The 18,427-nt window shown below is 37.4% G+C and overlaps 1 protein-coding gene across 1 annotated transcript in view; it reads left to right on the plus strand.

The window, feature by feature from the left end:
* Positions 1 to 416: 416 nt before the first annotated feature.
* Positions 417 to 18,427, plus strand: part of LOC150092912 (protein phosphatase PTC7 homolog) — a 152,295-nt gene continuing 134,284 nt past the window's right edge. The window contains exon 1 of the mRNA XM_090413348.1: positions 417 to 873. Coding sequence (XP_090269474.1) covers positions 627 to 873 — 247 coding nt within the window. The 5' untranslated portion in view covers positions 417 to 626. The remainder of the gene's footprint in view (positions 874 to 18,427) is intronic.

Genomic DNA, 18,427 nt, shown 5'->3' on the forward strand with positions numbered 1-18,427 from the left:
ACCTGTTTGTTGGAAAGCGGATATGCTAACCACTCAAATAGACCAGCAATTCTTCAGGTGATTGTGAAACTCATCTCTGGAAGATCTTATTCAATTCCCTGAGTTGATAAGGGAATTGTCTTAAAGAATTGCACATACTTTTTAATCACTACTGAGATGAAATAATTATATGGCTAAGGCTTTTTAAATGTTATATTTCTTTCTTCGTTTTTTTTTTTTATTTTTATTTTTTAAATCACCTGTCGAGATTTCATTCCATTAATATTGCAATGGCTGAACAATTTATTCAAAAATTTTCATGATGAATAGTATAGTTGTGTACTTTGTTTTTAGAATATCTCTGTGTTTATTTATTTATGTTTTACGATGAACAATTATCCAGTCTTTATTATATAGAATCACTATTTATTTTATATTTAGTTTTTTTAGTTTTAGGTGTGTGTGTGTTGAATTCTGTGATGCAGTAACATGGCGGATGGGTTATGTTTGTTGTCGGTGGTGTTATCGATGTGCAGTTATGAGAATTACTTAGTTTGATTTGGTAGTGTTTGGACTTCAGTGGATACGAATTATGAATCTGATGTGGTTACTTCCTTAAACAGATCAAGCTGACTTAGACACATGTCATGCAGTCAATCCTAGTGTATGGAAGACTCCTAACACGCGCTTTGGTCAATGGGGTTTACTCTTATTCTACGACAGCCGATGCAAATAACTGCGTCGCTCGTAAGCGGGAACGAGATCTTCGTTTGCTTACTACAACATGTGGTTTTCCAAAGGACTGGGCTGGATTTACGGCATCTTTAGTTGGGAGAGGACAGTTCGGTGACGATGCCTGTTTCGTAGCGAAATACAAAGCTGCAGATGTTCTAGGTAAAGAACTGTAAACAACACGTTTTACGATATTTAATTTATGTAGGCATCATTTTAGGTTCATTTATCGGGTAGCCTTTTATTTCTGAGTGTTTTTTAATATAAATTTTCTCTCATTTCAAGAGGCTTTATCTAATGTTTATTTGCATACACACACTTTTAGTCAGTTGAGAAACCTGCGGTTCGTGTTTCAAGCATTGGGCTAACCCACCATTCATGGTTTCGAGCTGTTGTTCATTTCAGGGAAATAAGAGAAAGAATAGCTTCTATATAAAGGGTTTTGTTAATGTTTCTGTGCCTCGTGAAGAAAGAACCAAACTGCTCATAACTGGCAGAAATGTGGTGGGAGTGCTAGATGCTTGAAATGTAAAACAAACTTTCTCTCATGGTCTGGTTTGTGTCTTCTGTGCATTTAACTTTTGTGCCTTTGTTCTCCACTAGCCGGAATGTATATATAAAAAGATCTTTTGACTTCAAGTAACCAGTATGTCTTAAAAGCCTCTGTATGTCTGTAGATCATTTGGCATCATCTTTGTTTTTGATTAAAAAAAAAGTTTTTGAAATCTGTCTACAACTTAAGGTGAGCTAGCTGGTCTCATATGAATGACAGTTTTTTCATCAAGCAAAACAGACAAACTGGCCAGAAAATGCATGCATGCATTACAGATATATCAGATTCCTGATGTTACTGTTATGTTTTTCCATACATTCATTTTTGCTAGATGTTTGATATAAAATGCTTGCACTTGATGCATTTCTCTTATATTGAAGGACAAAATAAACATATTTTACATCTAGAGAGTAAGTCATATTTTGGTTTTTGGAGATGTAAAAATTCATCCCAGACACTGATGAAGTAAGTTTTGCCAAGAAGTAGCACTCTTCAAAATTGCCATTGAAACATTTTATATATCTTACTTTTGGACTTCTGTGAACATAAAAAAAGTGCAAACATCAAAAATTGAAGAATTAACAGAATCAGATCACTACTTTAGTGTTACTTTGAATAAGAGGACCAGTAATGGAAATAAAAGATATTTCAGTATTAGTCACTCAGACTGATCATTCTGTCCAATGATGTAAAAATTTTTAATTTAGAATTAGTTTGGGTACCTGGAAAATTGTTCAAGTGATATTCAAAATACAGTGGCCTTACAAATGCATGAATTTGGAACAATTCTCGAGAAAATTCATTTATTCATTTTTTGCTATAACAGATGGAGTTAGGATGATGCAGAAATTTGGATGTGCAAGATTTACTTTAATCATTTGCTATTCAATTAGCAATTGTCAATGCATCTTTTATAAAATATAATAAATACATTTAAAATAATTTTAATGAGAAAATTGTATGGTTCTGGAATTTCCCAGACATGGAAAAAAAAATGTCTTGTTCATTTCAAGTACACATAATACAGTGACATCACCATACCATGTAAGGCTTAATTGTTGAAATATTGTTTCTGGTGAGCCATTGAAATAGAATAAATGTCTTGACAAATTTACATAATGCCAATCAACATCAGTAGGACTTATAGTCCAATGCAAAGGATAATGATAAAAAGTTAAAAATGAAAAATGTACCACAATGGTAATTACTCATAAATTTGATGACCATGATGTTTTAACGAACATTTGCTCAGTACCAGAATTAAAAAAAAAATAAATAAATGCTTTGTGATTTTTATGCACTTTCAGTATTCTATTGTCTCCTAGGGCTCAAGACATTTTTTTTTCCATGTCTGGGAAATTCCAGAACCATACAATTTTCTCATGAAAATTATTTTAAATATGTATTTATTATATATATTTTATATATTTATAAAAGATGCATTGACAATTACTAATTGAATAGCAAATGATTAAAGCAAATCTTGCACATCCAAATTTCTGCATCATCCTAACTCCATCTGTTATAGTAAAAAATGAATTAAATGAATTTTCTCCAGAATTGTTCCAAATTCATGCATTTGTAAGGCCACTATATTTTGAATATCACTTGAACAGTTTTCCAGGTACCCAAACTAATTCTAAATTAAAAATTTTTACATCATTGGACAGAATGATCAGTCTCAGTGACCAATACTGAAATATCTTTTATTTCCATTACTGGTCCTCTTATTCAAAGTAAGACTAAAGTAGTGATCTGATTCTGTTAATTCTTCAATTTTTGATGTTTGCACTTTTTTTATGTTCACAGAAGTCTAAAAGTAAGATATATGACTGACTTATTTTGATAATAATCCTGCTTTGAAAATTGATTTGCATACCAAAGAACTTTTGGTAACTGTTTAAATTTGGATTCTATCTTTGCAGCCAATCTAGATAGTCTCACTTACTTTTTCTTTTTTTTTACAAAAGTTTAAAATTGAATGATCAGTCCTAATTCAACTTGAGCTACTTGAAGGTTTTGTAGTTTCTTCAGCCCATATTTTAAAATGTGATTCATGCATACAGTTTTATTCTGATGATATAGAATTAGGTAGAGTAATAATTAATCAAGGTGATGTGGAGATCTTGCAGGATGATTTAAATAGGCTGTCAGTTTAATGTGAAGAAATGTAAAATTATTCATTGTGGGATAAATCAATTACAAGCAGTGTACCACATTGATGAAACCATACTTCACGAAATAGATGAAGCCAAGTATGTAGAGGTGGTGGTAGTAGACAGTTAAAGCTTAGAGGACATATTGCTAAGCTAGCTCCTAAGATTACTTGGCTATTGAAGAATACACTCACAAGTAGAGATAAGAAGTTGTTATCCTCTTTATAAGGCTTTGATGTATCCACATCTGGATTATTGTGCTCTGGTCTCCTGGGTTTCTTGAAATGGTGGAGAGGACTCAGAGGTGAGCGACCAAGTTGGTTAGCAGTCTGTGGAATGTACCCTATGATAGATTTAGGTGGTTTGTGTGTGTACCTGCAGAAGTTGGTTGGTAGGTGAAAAAGAGGTGAATGGTTTTATAGTAATATTGCAGGAGCAACCTTTCACTTTTCTAGAGGGGGAAGAACAAGAGGTGGTCACAGGAAGTAAAGGTGTGGTTAATAGTGGTGTGAGAACTAGATTTTTCACTGAGAGTTGGAATGGAATAGGTTGCCAGAGGCAGTTGTGAGTGCTTTATTAATGAGTTCAAGGAGATGTATGATGGACTGTGTGATTAGTTTAGGTCTCCTGTGATGAGTCTTCAGACTCCATGGAGGTGCCAGTGTAATAATATTAAATACATTTTAAATTCCTGAGAAATTTACTAGTGCTTGATCCCTTAGATAAGATTGCTTTGGACAACAGTTGCATTCACTTTCTCATTTTTACATTTCTTAGAAAGCATTTCTAAACTTCTAATTGATGTATTTTCATTTTGAACCTAAGTGAAAATATTAAAATTACAAAATGACTAAAAAGTAAAAGTAAAAAAAAAAATTATCTTGCCAATAAGTTATAAGATGAAAAATACTAACTTAGTTATACATTACATCAAGGAAGTTCTTTGACTACCATGAGTGATCTTTTGATTTTGTTTAACTAATAAACCTGCCTAAATAAGAAGGGTAATTCTGTGAACAAACTGACTAGGAGTGGTAAAGTGTAATAAAAATGGCCCTTGTGCTCTTTCATTGTACTTGATTTATAGTTATTTATTTTGTATGGGGTTCCCCCTTTCCTCTTTCCCATCCCATAGGACAGGTTGAGCTCTCCTAATGAAGGATTAAGTATGTATTTATGGTCCAATGTGTTCACAGGGACAGTTTGCCTGTTCTGAGGGACAAAAAAACTAAGTTTCTGGGTGAAAAAACCCTCTACCTTTTTATGAGGTCGACTAACTCACCTTTAGTCGAAAGAGACCAGATAAAGGTTCCTGACGTCATGGATGGGAATGAAACCCATGTCTTTCTGACCAAAGGGCTTCGTCTATACCGACTGAGCTACAGTGGCTCCTCTATAGTCATATTAGGCATATAATGATATTCTTTTATTCTCTTCCATCCATGACAGGTTCATTCCCATGTGGATAAGAACCTTCCACTGTTTTCTCTCCAAAGCAAGCTCTTTCATATGCCAACAGCTTTGAAAGTCCAATGCAATTCTATGGACTTTATGCCATATTAATCTTGGGCTTGCCGTGGGTCATACCCTCCATAGTGCCCTCAAATACAAGGCGATGAAGTCTGGTACTATTCGCACGTTGTGACTACACTTGAAGGAGTTTATGCTTTTTAACTGTGTTAAGAATTCTTGGGTTAGGATTATTCAAATCTTACAGCACTTGTGCATTCTGTCCAATGTGTTTTGTTGATTTCATTTCAAAAGTCAGCAGTTTCTTCTCTGCTTTATTTTTTTTAAGGTCCAAGTTTCTGCCCCATAGAGAGCTGTTGGTAGTATAATACTTTTGCATAATTTTATTTTTAGAGTTGTGGAATTTTGTTTTTCCAAATTTTATTCAGTGTATTCATCATTGACCATGCTATGGAGAGTGCATGTTTTATTGTTGTTGTTTCATTTAAATTTGAAGTCAAAAATGTTCCTAGGTAATTAAAACTATTAACTTGTTCTATGGTCCTGATCAAGTGTTTATTTGTATATCTTCCAGGTGTCTTCCAGTTTTCATTATCTTAGTTTTACTTGAATTTATAATATTATAATTTCTGCAGATTTTTTATAATTTTGCAAGCTGGTATTGGAAATTTGATTTGTTATCTGTTATAATTATTATATCATCTGCATATATGATGTGCAGTTATTATTATTATTATTCAGGCCTCCATGGAGTCAAAAGACTCATCGTGGAGGTCCTTCCTAAGAACATAAAGTCTGTCAAGACTCATCGAGGGGAGGTCCCCCCCCCCAAGAAACACAAAATCATACCACTCCTTAAACTCATTGACCATTCTCGCTCTCACCACTCCATCAGGCAATGAATTCCACGGTTCAACCACCCTCCATGCAAAGAAACCACTCCTCATCCTCTTGCTCAAAGTTTCCTTTCGTAACTTCCAGGGATGGCCTCTTGTCATCACTCCTTCCCGCTGTTCAACCAAGTGAAAGAACTCACCAGTGTCAACCCTGTAACCACCCCCCACTGTTGAGAGGTGGTTACAGGGTTGACACTCCCCAGTGTCAACCCTGTAACCACCTCTCAACAGTTTAAAAGTCTCAATCATATCACCTCTCCTTCTTCTATCCACCAAACTCTGCAGTCCACATTCCCTCAGCCGATCCTCATAACCAAAATTGTACAGTCCTGAAACCATCTTTGTCATCTGTCTTTGTACCCTTTCCACAGTTAATTTATCCCCTTCAAATCCTAGGGACCAAATCTGAGAACAATAGTCTAAGTGTGGTCTGATCAGAGACTTATACAACGGAATGATAACCCTTTTATCTCTGCAGGTCAGTGTCCTTCTCATTATTGCAGCAATCCTCTGTGTTACCTTCACCACCTTTGCAATATGTACCCTAAATTTCAGGTTTCTATCGATCATCAACCCCAGATCTCGTCTCCCCTACTCCCTCCAGTATAACTCCTCCTATAGAGTATGCAGCATCCCATCGATGTTTCCCAAACCTCAAGACCTTACATTTTGCTGCATTAAACTGACACCCCCATTCATTTGCCCATCTATTTAGCTTATTCAAATCCTCTTGCAGGGCTACCACATCTGCACTATTACTAATAATCCTTCCCAGCTTCGCATCATCTACAAACAACTGAATATCCCGTTGCAATCCACTGACAATGTCATTGATATAAAGGTTAAACAATATAGGTCCTAGTACTGAGCCCTGTGGGACCCTACTTGTAACCCTCTGCCTCCTTGAAACTGCTCCACCATACACAACTCTCTGATACCTATCAGACAGCCAATCCTGAATCCAGTTGACCAATCTGACATCCAGACCCATGTGCTGCAACTTAAATATCAGCTTATCATGTGGCACCCTGTCAAATGCCTTTGCTAAGTCTAAGAAAATTGCAGTATATCTAATGTTCCTGTAACTTTATTATAAAAGGCTAGCAAATTGCTAAAACAAGAGCGCCCTTTCACAAATCCATGTTGACTCTCACAGATAACATTACCCTCATCTGCCCAATGCTTTATACGGTCCTTCACTATTTTCTCCAAGATCTTACTAACTACTGATGACACACAAACTGGTCTATAATTAGACACTTCCAGTCTGCTACCGCCCTTATGCAATGGCACTATCTTACCTTCCTTCCATTCCATGGGCACCTTTCCAGTAGCCACACTTTCATTGAAAAGCCATCAAAGGCACTGTCAGTTCCCTAACACATTCTCTCAAAACTCGTGGTGAAATACCATCCAGTTCCACAGCTTTACTGACATCCAGAGTACTCAGTATTTGAAACACACTCTCCTCCTGTACCTAGTTGGTTTTCCATTTGAGGAAATTGCACTTCTTTGATGAGTTCTTGGATGAAAATGCTAAAAAAGCATGGATAGAGTGGACTTGCGTAACTTCTTGTGTGATTTCAAGTTTTTTACTTGTGATATTTTTATATTGAACTACTGCATTTGTATGCTGATAGTAGGTTGAGGCAAATCTTATTATTTGAAACTTTATGGTTTCTTTATTAATATTTGAAGTTTTCCTCTGTTGACAGAATCAAATTGCTGGCCTGGTTGGCCGAGTGGTTAGCGTATCCGCTCTCCAGCCAAAAGGCTGCGGGTTTGAATCCTACCTTGGGCATGGATGTTTGTGATTGTCTGTGAAAGCACCACTAGTAGTGATGGTAGTCGGCGGTAGATGGCGTTGGTGTTAGATGATGAAGGTTGGTGGAGTAGTGAGACAAAGAGTTGTAGAGTTGGTGCCCTTTCTCGATGAGTCCTTGGACTCCCTGGAGATGTGATATAATAATAATAATAATAAATGCTTATTTAAAATCCACAAAACAGCAATAAAGGTCTCTCCCCCTTGTTCCATGCAATTTCAGTCAGACTATGAAAAGTAAAGGTATTATTAATTTTTGACCTATTTGTTCTGAAGCCAATATGTTCATCTATTAGTTGTTTGTAAATGATATTAAGACGATTCTGTATTATTTTTACAAAGATTTTGTAAGAGTTGCAAAGAAGAGTAATTGGTTTGTAATTGTTACATTTTTGAACATTACCTTTTTTTTTTTTTATGTATATAGGCAAGATTTTGCCTATTTTCCAATTGGGATAGTCCTAGTGAAAATAATATTATTGAAAAGTTTGGTTAGTTGTTTAATTAGATCAGGTCCACTATTGTTTTAGAGTTCTGAGGGCATTTCATGCATTCCAGGTGCTTTTGGTGAATTTAAGTGAAAGGATTACTTTCTCTAGGATTATGTGTGTTGTATGTTTCTCACTGGTTGGTATATGTAGATGAAAGCTTTTATCTTTAAAGATATTTGTTCTTGAATTCTTTCTTTGAGGACAATTACTTCTTTAATATCTTTAAAAATAAAAGCTTTCATCCACATATACCAACCAGTGAGAAAGATACAACATCCATAATCCTAGAGGAAGAAGTAATCCTTTCACTTAAACAAAATCATCAAAGCACCTGAAATTCATGAAATTCCCTCAGAACTCGATAACAATAGTGGACCTGATCTAATAATGTTCTTTCACTGAGACTATCCCAAATGATTGGAAAATGGGCAAAATCTTGCCTATATATGAAACTTATAGGAATAACAAAAACTCTTGATCAAATATTCAATCCAAATTTGAAGCGAAGGAAGACTCCTAGAGAGATACAGAGATATCGACCTCAAGTGAGAGGATGACCTTTGAAAAGATGAGAAGAGACAGTAATAGGCCACTAGGCCTATTGCCAGAAAGGAAGAATTGTATCAGATGTTTTCCATTTCTCTTATATTTCCAGTTACCTTGTCTTGAGAGTCTTTTATGGTGACTGTGATGGTTTGGCCATGTAACCAGAATGGGAACAGAATGATTACCAACTAAAACTCTGTATACAACGATGGAAGATAAAAGATCCAAAAGGTGGCCCAGAATTAGATGGATAGACAAAATAAAAGAGGACCTGAAAACCAAATCACAACAAGTGACACCAAACTGGACAAAATTGTTCGGACTCTCCAGAAACAAACAGAAGTGAAAAGAGTTCATTCGGCCTCATCATTCATATGGATTCTTATTCTTGTTTTCTTGCCTATTAAATTTGGATTCTTCTTCTTCTCTCTTCCATCATCTATATGTCTGATCTGTGTGCAAGACCTATCCTAACATATGGTTCAGAAGTCTAGCCAATGACTCGAGCAGAAAAAGACTGATAAGCTTTGAAATGAGATTCATGTGCAAAACAGCTGGATACAATATACTCAACTTCAAAAGAAATAGTGATATCTTAAAGGAACCTGAGGTGCTACCTGTCTTAGACTACATGGAGACAAAAAGAGAAAAAAGATGGAGACAACATACATAATGAGTGAAGGAAGACTCCCCAGAGAGATACAGAGATACCGACCTCAAGGGAGAAGGAATAGAGGATTATCTTTGAAAAGATGGGAAGAGACAGTAACAAGCCACTAGGCCTATTATCAGAAAAGAAGTAATTGTACCAGATATTTTCCATTTCTATAATATTTCCAGTTACCTTGTCCTGTGAGTCGTTTATGGTGAAAGACGAAGGAAAATGCAGTCTTTAGTAAACTGTAGAGTAGAGAAATTTGGAGGCATGACATAAATAGGCTTCTATTCATTTGTCTTCTGCTTTATCATTCATCTAATCTATTTTTACATTTCAGCACATCCTGTCTAGCTAGTTTTGTAGGCTTCTGTAATATATTCTATTTTGATCATTGTATACCAGGTGTTATCCAGTGATTATTTGGTTTTATTGTTTTTTTTCCCCTAAGAATCTGTCAGCTGAGTTGGTGATAATATTTTTCAGAGAGTTCCATTAATTTTCAATGTTAATGTCTTCTTTGTGTTGTCTTTCCTTTATATGTTGACTGATCTCATTTTGCTGTTTTAACAGTATCCAACTGGAATTTTTCCAGATTTGGTTTGAAGTGCTTTACTTTATTATTTTCTGAAATTTTAATCAGATCTTGGCAGATAAAAGTTCATGATCTGTATCCAGTTCACCACTGTGAAGGGTTTTGACATTCAAAACAGAGAATTTTACAGTTTTGTGAATTAGGAAGTAATCTTAAAATAGTTTTTAGTATTTGAGTATGGTGAAGTCTAGGTGTATTTTTGCTGGCCTTGTTGGCCACGTGGTTAATGTATCCACTTTCCAGCTAAAAGGCTGTGGGTTCGAATCCCGCCGTGGGCACGGATGTTTGTGATTGTCTATGGAAGTGGTGTCGACGGTAGATGGCATTGGTGTAGATGATGAAGGTAGTTGTGGTTGGTGGAGACGGAGAGTTGTAGAGTAAGTGCCCTCCCTCAATGAGTCTTTTGGACTCCCTAGAGGTGTTAAATAATAATAATAATTTGTGGATAAGTCTATGGAGTTTGCAACTAACTGTGAGATTATTTTCTCTACAGAAATCAAGCAGATACTCTCCTCTCATTTCTTGTGTTGATTCTAAATTTGGCCATTACATTATGCATTTCATCTGAATATTGTCCAACTATGGCATTAAAATCACCTATGATTATTAGCTCATTCTTGTATATTCTGTCAGTTTCCTCTTGTTGTTGTTGATAGAAATTAATAATCTTTTGTAAGTGAAGAATGAGGCGCATATGCTTGTATCATTTTAATAAAAGTTTTTCTTTCTTTTGCTGTAGTCTAATTGCTATGATTCTGGATGAGATGGGTTTAACTTCTGCAATGCTGTGGGTTATGACAGCTACTCCTCTGTGTGCAAATTATTCCTGCCTGAGTAATATAATGGCCTTGTCCAGTCCAGTGTGTTTCCAAAAGATCCATGACACTCCATTTAAATCTCTTTAGCCCTTTCTCCATCAAATGCTTCTTTCCAGGAGTATGCTATCCAAATGTTTACAGTATATTATTATTATTATTGTTATTATTACCCCAAGACCTCATGGAGTCAAAGACTCATCTGGGAGGTCCTTTTATCACACACACACACAGCTCATCATACCATGTTTTAAACACATTCAAACTCTTTGCAGACACCACATTCTCAGGAAAGGCATTCCAATCATTCACAACTCTGCATGAGAAAAACCTGCCTCTCACTCCCTTACTCACATCCTCTTTATACAGTTTCCAGGGATGACCTCTGCTTCTCTCCTGATCTCCCACTATTCTCCCTAAAACTTCTCCAGCATTGATCCTATAACAACCCCTTACCAACTTGTAGGTCTCTATCATATCTCCCCTCTTCCTCCTGTCCACCAGACTCTGCAAATTACATCTTCTCAATCTTTCCTCATACTCGACATTCCAGAGGTCAGAAATTACCTTAGTCAATCTCCTTTGGACCCTTTCCAACATCTCTTCATCCTTCTGAAAACCTGGTGACCAAATCTGGGCACAATAGTCCATGTGTGGCCTAATCAAAGTCTTATACAGCAGAACAAGAATCTCCCTACTTCTACACATCAGTGTCCTCCGCATCATTCTCAGAAGCGTTTGTGTTATCTTCACAATTTTGGTGATGTGTCTCCTAAATTTTAGATCCTTATCCACTATCACTCCCAGATCTCTTATTTCCTCTACCTCCAACAATATATTCTCACCAAGCATAAATTCTGCATCCCATCTTTGTTTTCCAAATTTTAAAACCTTATATTTTGCAACATTGAACTATGTCCCCATTCCTGTGCCCAATCACTCAATTTATTCAAGTCTTCTTGTAAAGCCACGATATCCTTTCTACTCTTCATGGTTCGTCCCAACTTTGCATCATCTGCAAACAACTGAATATCCCCATCCAAATCTTCACCAATATCATTAATATACAGGTCAAACAGCAATGGCCCTAAAACAGACCCTGAGAACACCACTAGTAACTTTCCTTTTCCTGTATCCCCCATACACAACTTTTTGATACCTATCAGATAGCCAGTCTCCAATCCAATGCACCAATCTAATATCCAACCCCATCTGCTCTAGTTTGACTGTCAACCTATCATGAGATACTCTATCAAAAGCCTTTGCGAAATCCAAGTATGTTACTGTGTATCCTTTTCCTCTGTCGAAGGAAGCAGTCACTTTATTGTAATAAGTAAGTAGATTACTAAAACATGACCTCCCTTTAGCAAATCCATGCTGTCCATCAAAGATAATACCATTGTTATCAACCCAATTCTGGATCCTAGTTCTCACAAACTTCTCCAACAACTTAACACAACACCTGACACAGATAGGCCTATAGTTTGATGCTTGAGTTCGATCACCTCCTTTATGAAGTGGCACCATCATGCCCGCCTTCTACTCCTTAGGAACTTGACCGAGTGCAAGACTCATATTAAAAAAAAAATGTCAAGGCAGGTGTCAACTCCCTGGCACATTCTTTTAGAATACGTGGTGATATATTATCAAGTCCCACAGCCTTATTAACATCTAGTTTACTCAACTCCCCATACACCTCTTGCTCTCCTCCCCACCATCAACTGCTCCCAATCCCTCCATGAAGTCACATTCACAAGATTGAAAGATCTTTATGAACTGCTCATTAAGTATCTCCACCACACACATTCTGCATCAGCTGTCTTTATACCATTTTCTCCAATCAATGTCATCCTTCCATAATTATTCTTTCTTTTGCTGGCTACATTTCGAAAGAACACCCATCTTATTTAACCTTCTCACCCCTGGAATACATTTAGACATTGCATCTACTAAACAGTTTTTGAAAATCCTCCAAGCTGCATTGATCTCTTTTCCAGCTAACTCCTCATTCCATGCTACACCCACAAGCTGTCTCCTGAGCTCTTCATAAACACCCCCCCCCTTGTAGTTCCACATATACCCTTTTCTCACAAAGGTCCTTGCACTGCTGGCAACCACCCAGGTAATCTAGTGAATGAATTTCGCTGACCACATAACCAATTTCTTGCCATATCTCTGTGGTATAAGATTTGCCGAGTTGGCTTCCCTGCATGCAATAGCATTATCAACACTTCTTTTAGCAATATCATCCATATGGGTGTGAGGAGTTGAATTTAACGTAGCTGGGCTGCCATTCCTCTGCTACATTTACCTGGGAGAGGAGACATACTCTTACTGCAGTGAAGAAAGTTCAGCAAGACAGAAAAGATACACCCTAATATTCTAATAGCATTGGGGGGAGGAGGAATAAGATAAAAAAAAAAGGATACAGAAAGAAGAGGAGCAACCAGTCTACAGATAATATAACACTGACACTTTATCTCTCTTACAAAACGTTTTCCCCTCTGACATCTTAGATCTCTTTTCCTTTGCCATCAACTCTGGGTATTTCTCTTGGAATAACAAAATCTACAAGCAGATAGAAGGAACCGCCATGGGTTCCCCCCTCTCACTCCCCCTTGCCAATTTCTATATGGAAGATTTCGAAAAACGAGCCATAGACTCAGCCCCACTCAAACCTTCTATCTGGCTAAGATATGTAGATGATGTGTTCTCCATTTGGCCTCATGGCCCAGACACGTTAGACTCCTTCCTCTGTCATCTCAATAGCCTACATCCAAGAATCCAGTTTACTATGGAAAAGGAAAAGAACAATTGTTTACCCTTCCTAGACACCTTAATCACGCGCCTGCCCAATGATACACTTGCCTTCACTGTATACAGAAAACCCACACACACACAGGCAGATACATTCACAAACTCTCCCACCACCACCCCTCACAACAATATGGCATCATTAAAACCCTTACCAAGAGAGCCCACAATCTTTGTTCCAGTGGAACCGCTCTCACTACTGAGCTTAACCACATACACAGAACTTTCCTCTCCAATGGCTACAGTGAACACAGTATCAAAAAAAAATTAATTCCTCCCCCATTCCCCGTCCCTCTCGTCAACAAGAATTTAAAAATGCCATCACCATACCCTACATCCGAGGCACTTCGGAAAAAATAGCCAAGATACTAAAAAAGTATAACCTACACACAGCATATAAGCCCTACCGCAAACTTGCTACCCTTATCCGTTCTACGAAAGATCAGCTCCCCCCTCTCTCGCTGCCTGGAGTTTACAAAGTACCCTGTTCCTGTAAGCTTGCATACTTTGGACAGACAGGCAGATCAGCATCCATCCGCCTGGAGGAACACAAGTCGTACATCGTTAAACACAACTATGGCCATTCAGGTTTGGCTGACCATGTTTTGGACACCGCCCACAGAGTATCATGGAAGAAAACCACCATGCTCCACCACAGCAAATTCAAGAAAGAGAGACTTTTCTTAGAAGCAGCAGCAGCTCTCAGAAACCAACCATATCTTAACAAATACGGTTGCATTAAGCTTCCGAAGATTTGGGAAACACTCATCACCAGAGGTCCCACCTTACATTCCAGGCCACCTACTACTGCCCATAGAGGGCGCTCCACCTAGATAGGACTTTAGTGTCACCCACGTGGTTGGGCTTAGTATTGTAAGTTTTTGTGTGCATGTTACATTAATTGTTTTTGTAATCCCCGTAGATGTCCTAGTGACTAGGACGAAATATAGGAGTATTAAATTCTAATTTAATTCTTTCTGAGTGTTGTAAAAAATCCATTAAACCTCCAACATAATAAGATAATATAACAGAAGTGCATTATGTGAAGTAAGGCCTGGTCTAGCATCAGGTACCTCGAGTGTGCCACTCCCATACTCTCAAGAAACGTGCCTCTGAGGGATTATTGTATTATATTTAAGAGAAACACAAATCAGTGTTTAAAAAAATTCCATATTACAGCCATTAATGTTATCTTTATCTCTATGAGAACATACTCATTTTACTGAAATTATAAAAAATATAAATCAGCACATTTATATTTGAAATGTCTAGAGTTTCAAGCTGTTTTTCCAGGACTTGAAACAAAAAACATTAGAAAATTTCCCAAGAATTTTCAGGGCAGAAATCCTACTTCCAGTGAATAAAGACTATAAATGTCAGAACAGAATTTATCCACAAAATTAATAATATATGCATTCTTATTATGATTGTAACATATAACACTGTCAATATTAATATTACATGGCAATAGAAATAGGATTTGATTATATTGGCACATGTTTAAATGAAATGTTCCAAGGAGCTTATAGCTTGTTTACAAAAACTTGAAAAGGGAAAGCCAACCACCTTTCCACACTCCAGTGTTTTCATAAATGGACTCTGGTGATCCTGGTGAGTGATGCTGTGAAAAAAACATCTTCCATATGCTGCAACTTAAATGTCATTTTATCTTGTGGCACCGTCAAATGCCTTCGTAAAATCTCAAAATAGGGCGGTATATGTCTTCCCACATTAACTGCTGTGAGCGTGCATGCAAAAGAAGCAATGTCAGAATTGGTAGAAAATATTCAAGAGGAATGCAATCAGAAGTACTTATCAATACTTGAGGTAGGAAAAGCCATCAGAAATGTGGAAAGGAGCTAAAGTAATGATCATACATTGCATAATTTAGAAGATTGATTCTGGATGTTTGGAGGGGACTCTCATAGTACCCATCTATAAAAAGAAATAACACTGAATGCAAGCATTTGACAAAGTAAAAAGATATATACTGTTTGATATATTACAGAGAATAAATATATCTAATATACCTACATGCAATATTGAATATATACAAAGATAATGAAATAAAAATAAATGAAAAAATGTCTGAAAAACAATCAATAAAGCAAGGGGTAAGACAGGGATGTCCTCTTCTCCAACACTTTTTAATATTTATATTAATGAAATATTCATACCTTTAAACAAATCCAGGTATAGAAATTTCCTGGAATAACAAAATAAATACATAATTATTTGCAGATATGATCAGGTAATAATATCAGATAAGGAAGATCATTATTCTTGTTGAGAGGCTTATACGCTGGTTAGACATGATAACTAATATTTAAGGAATTGACAGCGTATACTAGAAATATAGATTAAATAAACTTTAATATATACATTCCGATATTTCGGCAAACGTCACGTTGCCATCTTCTTGGGAACTTACTAAAAGACACGTGCACACAAGTACTAATAACAGCAAACGAGACTGAAGCTAGGAAGCTAGCGTTTCCTAAAGTCCTGATGGTGCCCCCTGGCGGGCTATATTGGTAGTTCTTGGCCTTTGGGCTGAAGTTCTTCTGATAAAAGTTTCCCAAATTTGGGGCAGTTTCATGCATCCAAATTTGTTGAGGTTTGGCATGTTCCTAAGGGCCGAGGCTGATTCCATGAATAGTCTTTCATACTTGAACTTGCTGCGGTGTATTACTGTGGCTTTCTTCCATCTTATTCTGTGGCGAGTATCCAGAGCGTGGTCTGCAAGCCCAGAGTGGCTGTACTGGTAAAATCGGATGTAATCCTTGTGCTCTGAGATTCTGATATTTACTGTCCTGCCTGTCTGGCCAAAGTAGGACAGTTTACAGCTGCAAGGGACCTGGTATACACCAGGTAGGTCTAGGGGAAGTGGTTGGTCTTTGGTGGAGCGGATAAGGGATGCCAGTTGGCAGGGTAAGTTAATGCTGGCAACCACCCAGGTGATTCTGGGTGGTTGCCAGCAGTGTGAGGACCTCTGTAAGAAAAGGGTATGTGTGAAACTACAAGGGGGGGGGTGATAATGAAGAGCTCAGGAGACAGCTTGCAGATGTAGCATAGAATGAGGAGTTAGCTGGAAAAGAGATCAGTGCAGCTTGGGGGGATTTTCAAAAACTATCTAGTAGATGCAATGTCTAAATGTATTCCAAGGGTGAGAAGGTTAAATAGGGTAGGTGTGAAATGGATGAATAAAGAGATTAAGCATGCAATACAGAGAAAAAGGGCATTATGGAGACAGCATAAGAGAAGTGGAAATAACCAATTCCATAAGGACTACAAAGACCAGGCAGGCGGGTGACTTGGTTGGTGAGGGATAGCTAAAGAGAGGTATGAACAGCAGTTAGCTAATGAAGCCAAAAAAGAATCCTAAGGAGTTCTTTCAATATGTAGCCAGCAAAAGAAAGAATGATTATGGAAGGATGACATTGATTGGAGAAAATGGTATAAAGACAGCTGTTGCAGAAGGTGGAGATACTTAATGAGCAGTTCATAAAGGTCTTTCAATCTTGTGAATGTGACTTCATGGAGAGATTGAGCGCAGTTGATGATTGGGAAGAGAGACTGACTGTAAGTGAGCAAGAAGTGTATGGGGAGTTAAGCAGACTAGATGTAAATAAGACTGTGGGACTTCATAATATATCACCACGTATTCTCAAGGATGTGCCAGGGAGTTGACGCTGGCCTTGACATATTTTTTTAGTACGAGTCTTGCACTCGGTCAAGTTCCTGAGGAGGGCAAGATTGTGCCACTTCATAAAGGAGTTGATAGAGCTCAAACATCAAACTATAGGCCTATCTGTGTGTCAGATGTTGTAGTTAAGTTGTTGGAGAAACTTGTGAGAATTAGGATCCAGAATTTGGTTGACAACATTGGTATTATCTTTGATGCACAGCATGGATTTGCTAAAGGGAGGTCATGTTTTAGTAATCTACTTACTTATTACAATAAGGTGACTCTTCCATGGACAGAGGAGAAGGATACACGGTAATATACTTAGATTTTGCAAAGGCTTTGATAGATTACCGCATGATAAGTTGATAGTCAAACTGGAGTGGATGGGGTTGGATATTAGATTGGTGCATTGGATTGGAGACTGGCTATCTGATAGGTATCAACAAGTTGTGTATGGGGGAAAAGAAAAATTTTCCAGTAAAAGGAAAGTTACTAGTGGTGTTCCTCAGGGGTCTGTTTTAGGGCCATTGCTGTTTGACCTGTATATTAATGATATTGGTGAAGATTTGGATGGAGATATTCAGTTGTTTGCAGATGATGCAAAGTTGGGACGAACCATGAAGAGTAGAGAGGATATCGTGGCTTTACAAGAAGACTTGAATAAATTGAGTGATTGGGCACAGGAATGGGGATGCGAGTTCAATGTTGCAAAATGTAAGGTTTTAGAATTTGGAAAACAAAAATGGGATGCAGAATTTATGCTTGGTGAGGATATTTTGTCGGGGGTGGAGGAAATAAGAGATCCGAGGGTGATAGTGGATAATCTGAAATTTAGGGTAATACATAGCCAAAACTGTGAAGACAACACAAAGGCTTCTGGGAATGATGCGGAGGATACTGACTTGTAGAAGTAGGGAGATTCTTGTTCAATTGTATAAGGCTTTGATTAGGACGCACATGGACTATTGTGCCCAGATTTGGTCACCGGGTTTTCAGAAGGATGAAGAGCTGTTGGAAAGGGTCCGAAAGAGACTGAATAAGGTGGTTTCTGATCTCTGGAATGTCAAGTATGAGGAAAGATAGAGAAGATGTAATTTGCAGAATCTGGTGGACAGGAGGAAGAGGGGAGATATGATAGAGACCTAGAAGTTGGTAAGGAGTTGTTATAGGATCAATGCTGGAAGAGTTTTACAGAGAATAGTGGGAAATCAGGGG

This window comes from Typopeltis vanoorti, chromosome 24 (genome assembly GCF_054136105.1).
Source record: "Typopeltis vanoorti isolate ZY-2024b chromosome 24, IOZ_Tvanoo_1.0, whole genome shotgun sequence".
Lineage (NCBI taxonomy): Eukaryota > Metazoa > Arthropoda > Arachnida > Uropygi > Thelyphonidae > Typopeltis > Typopeltis vanoorti.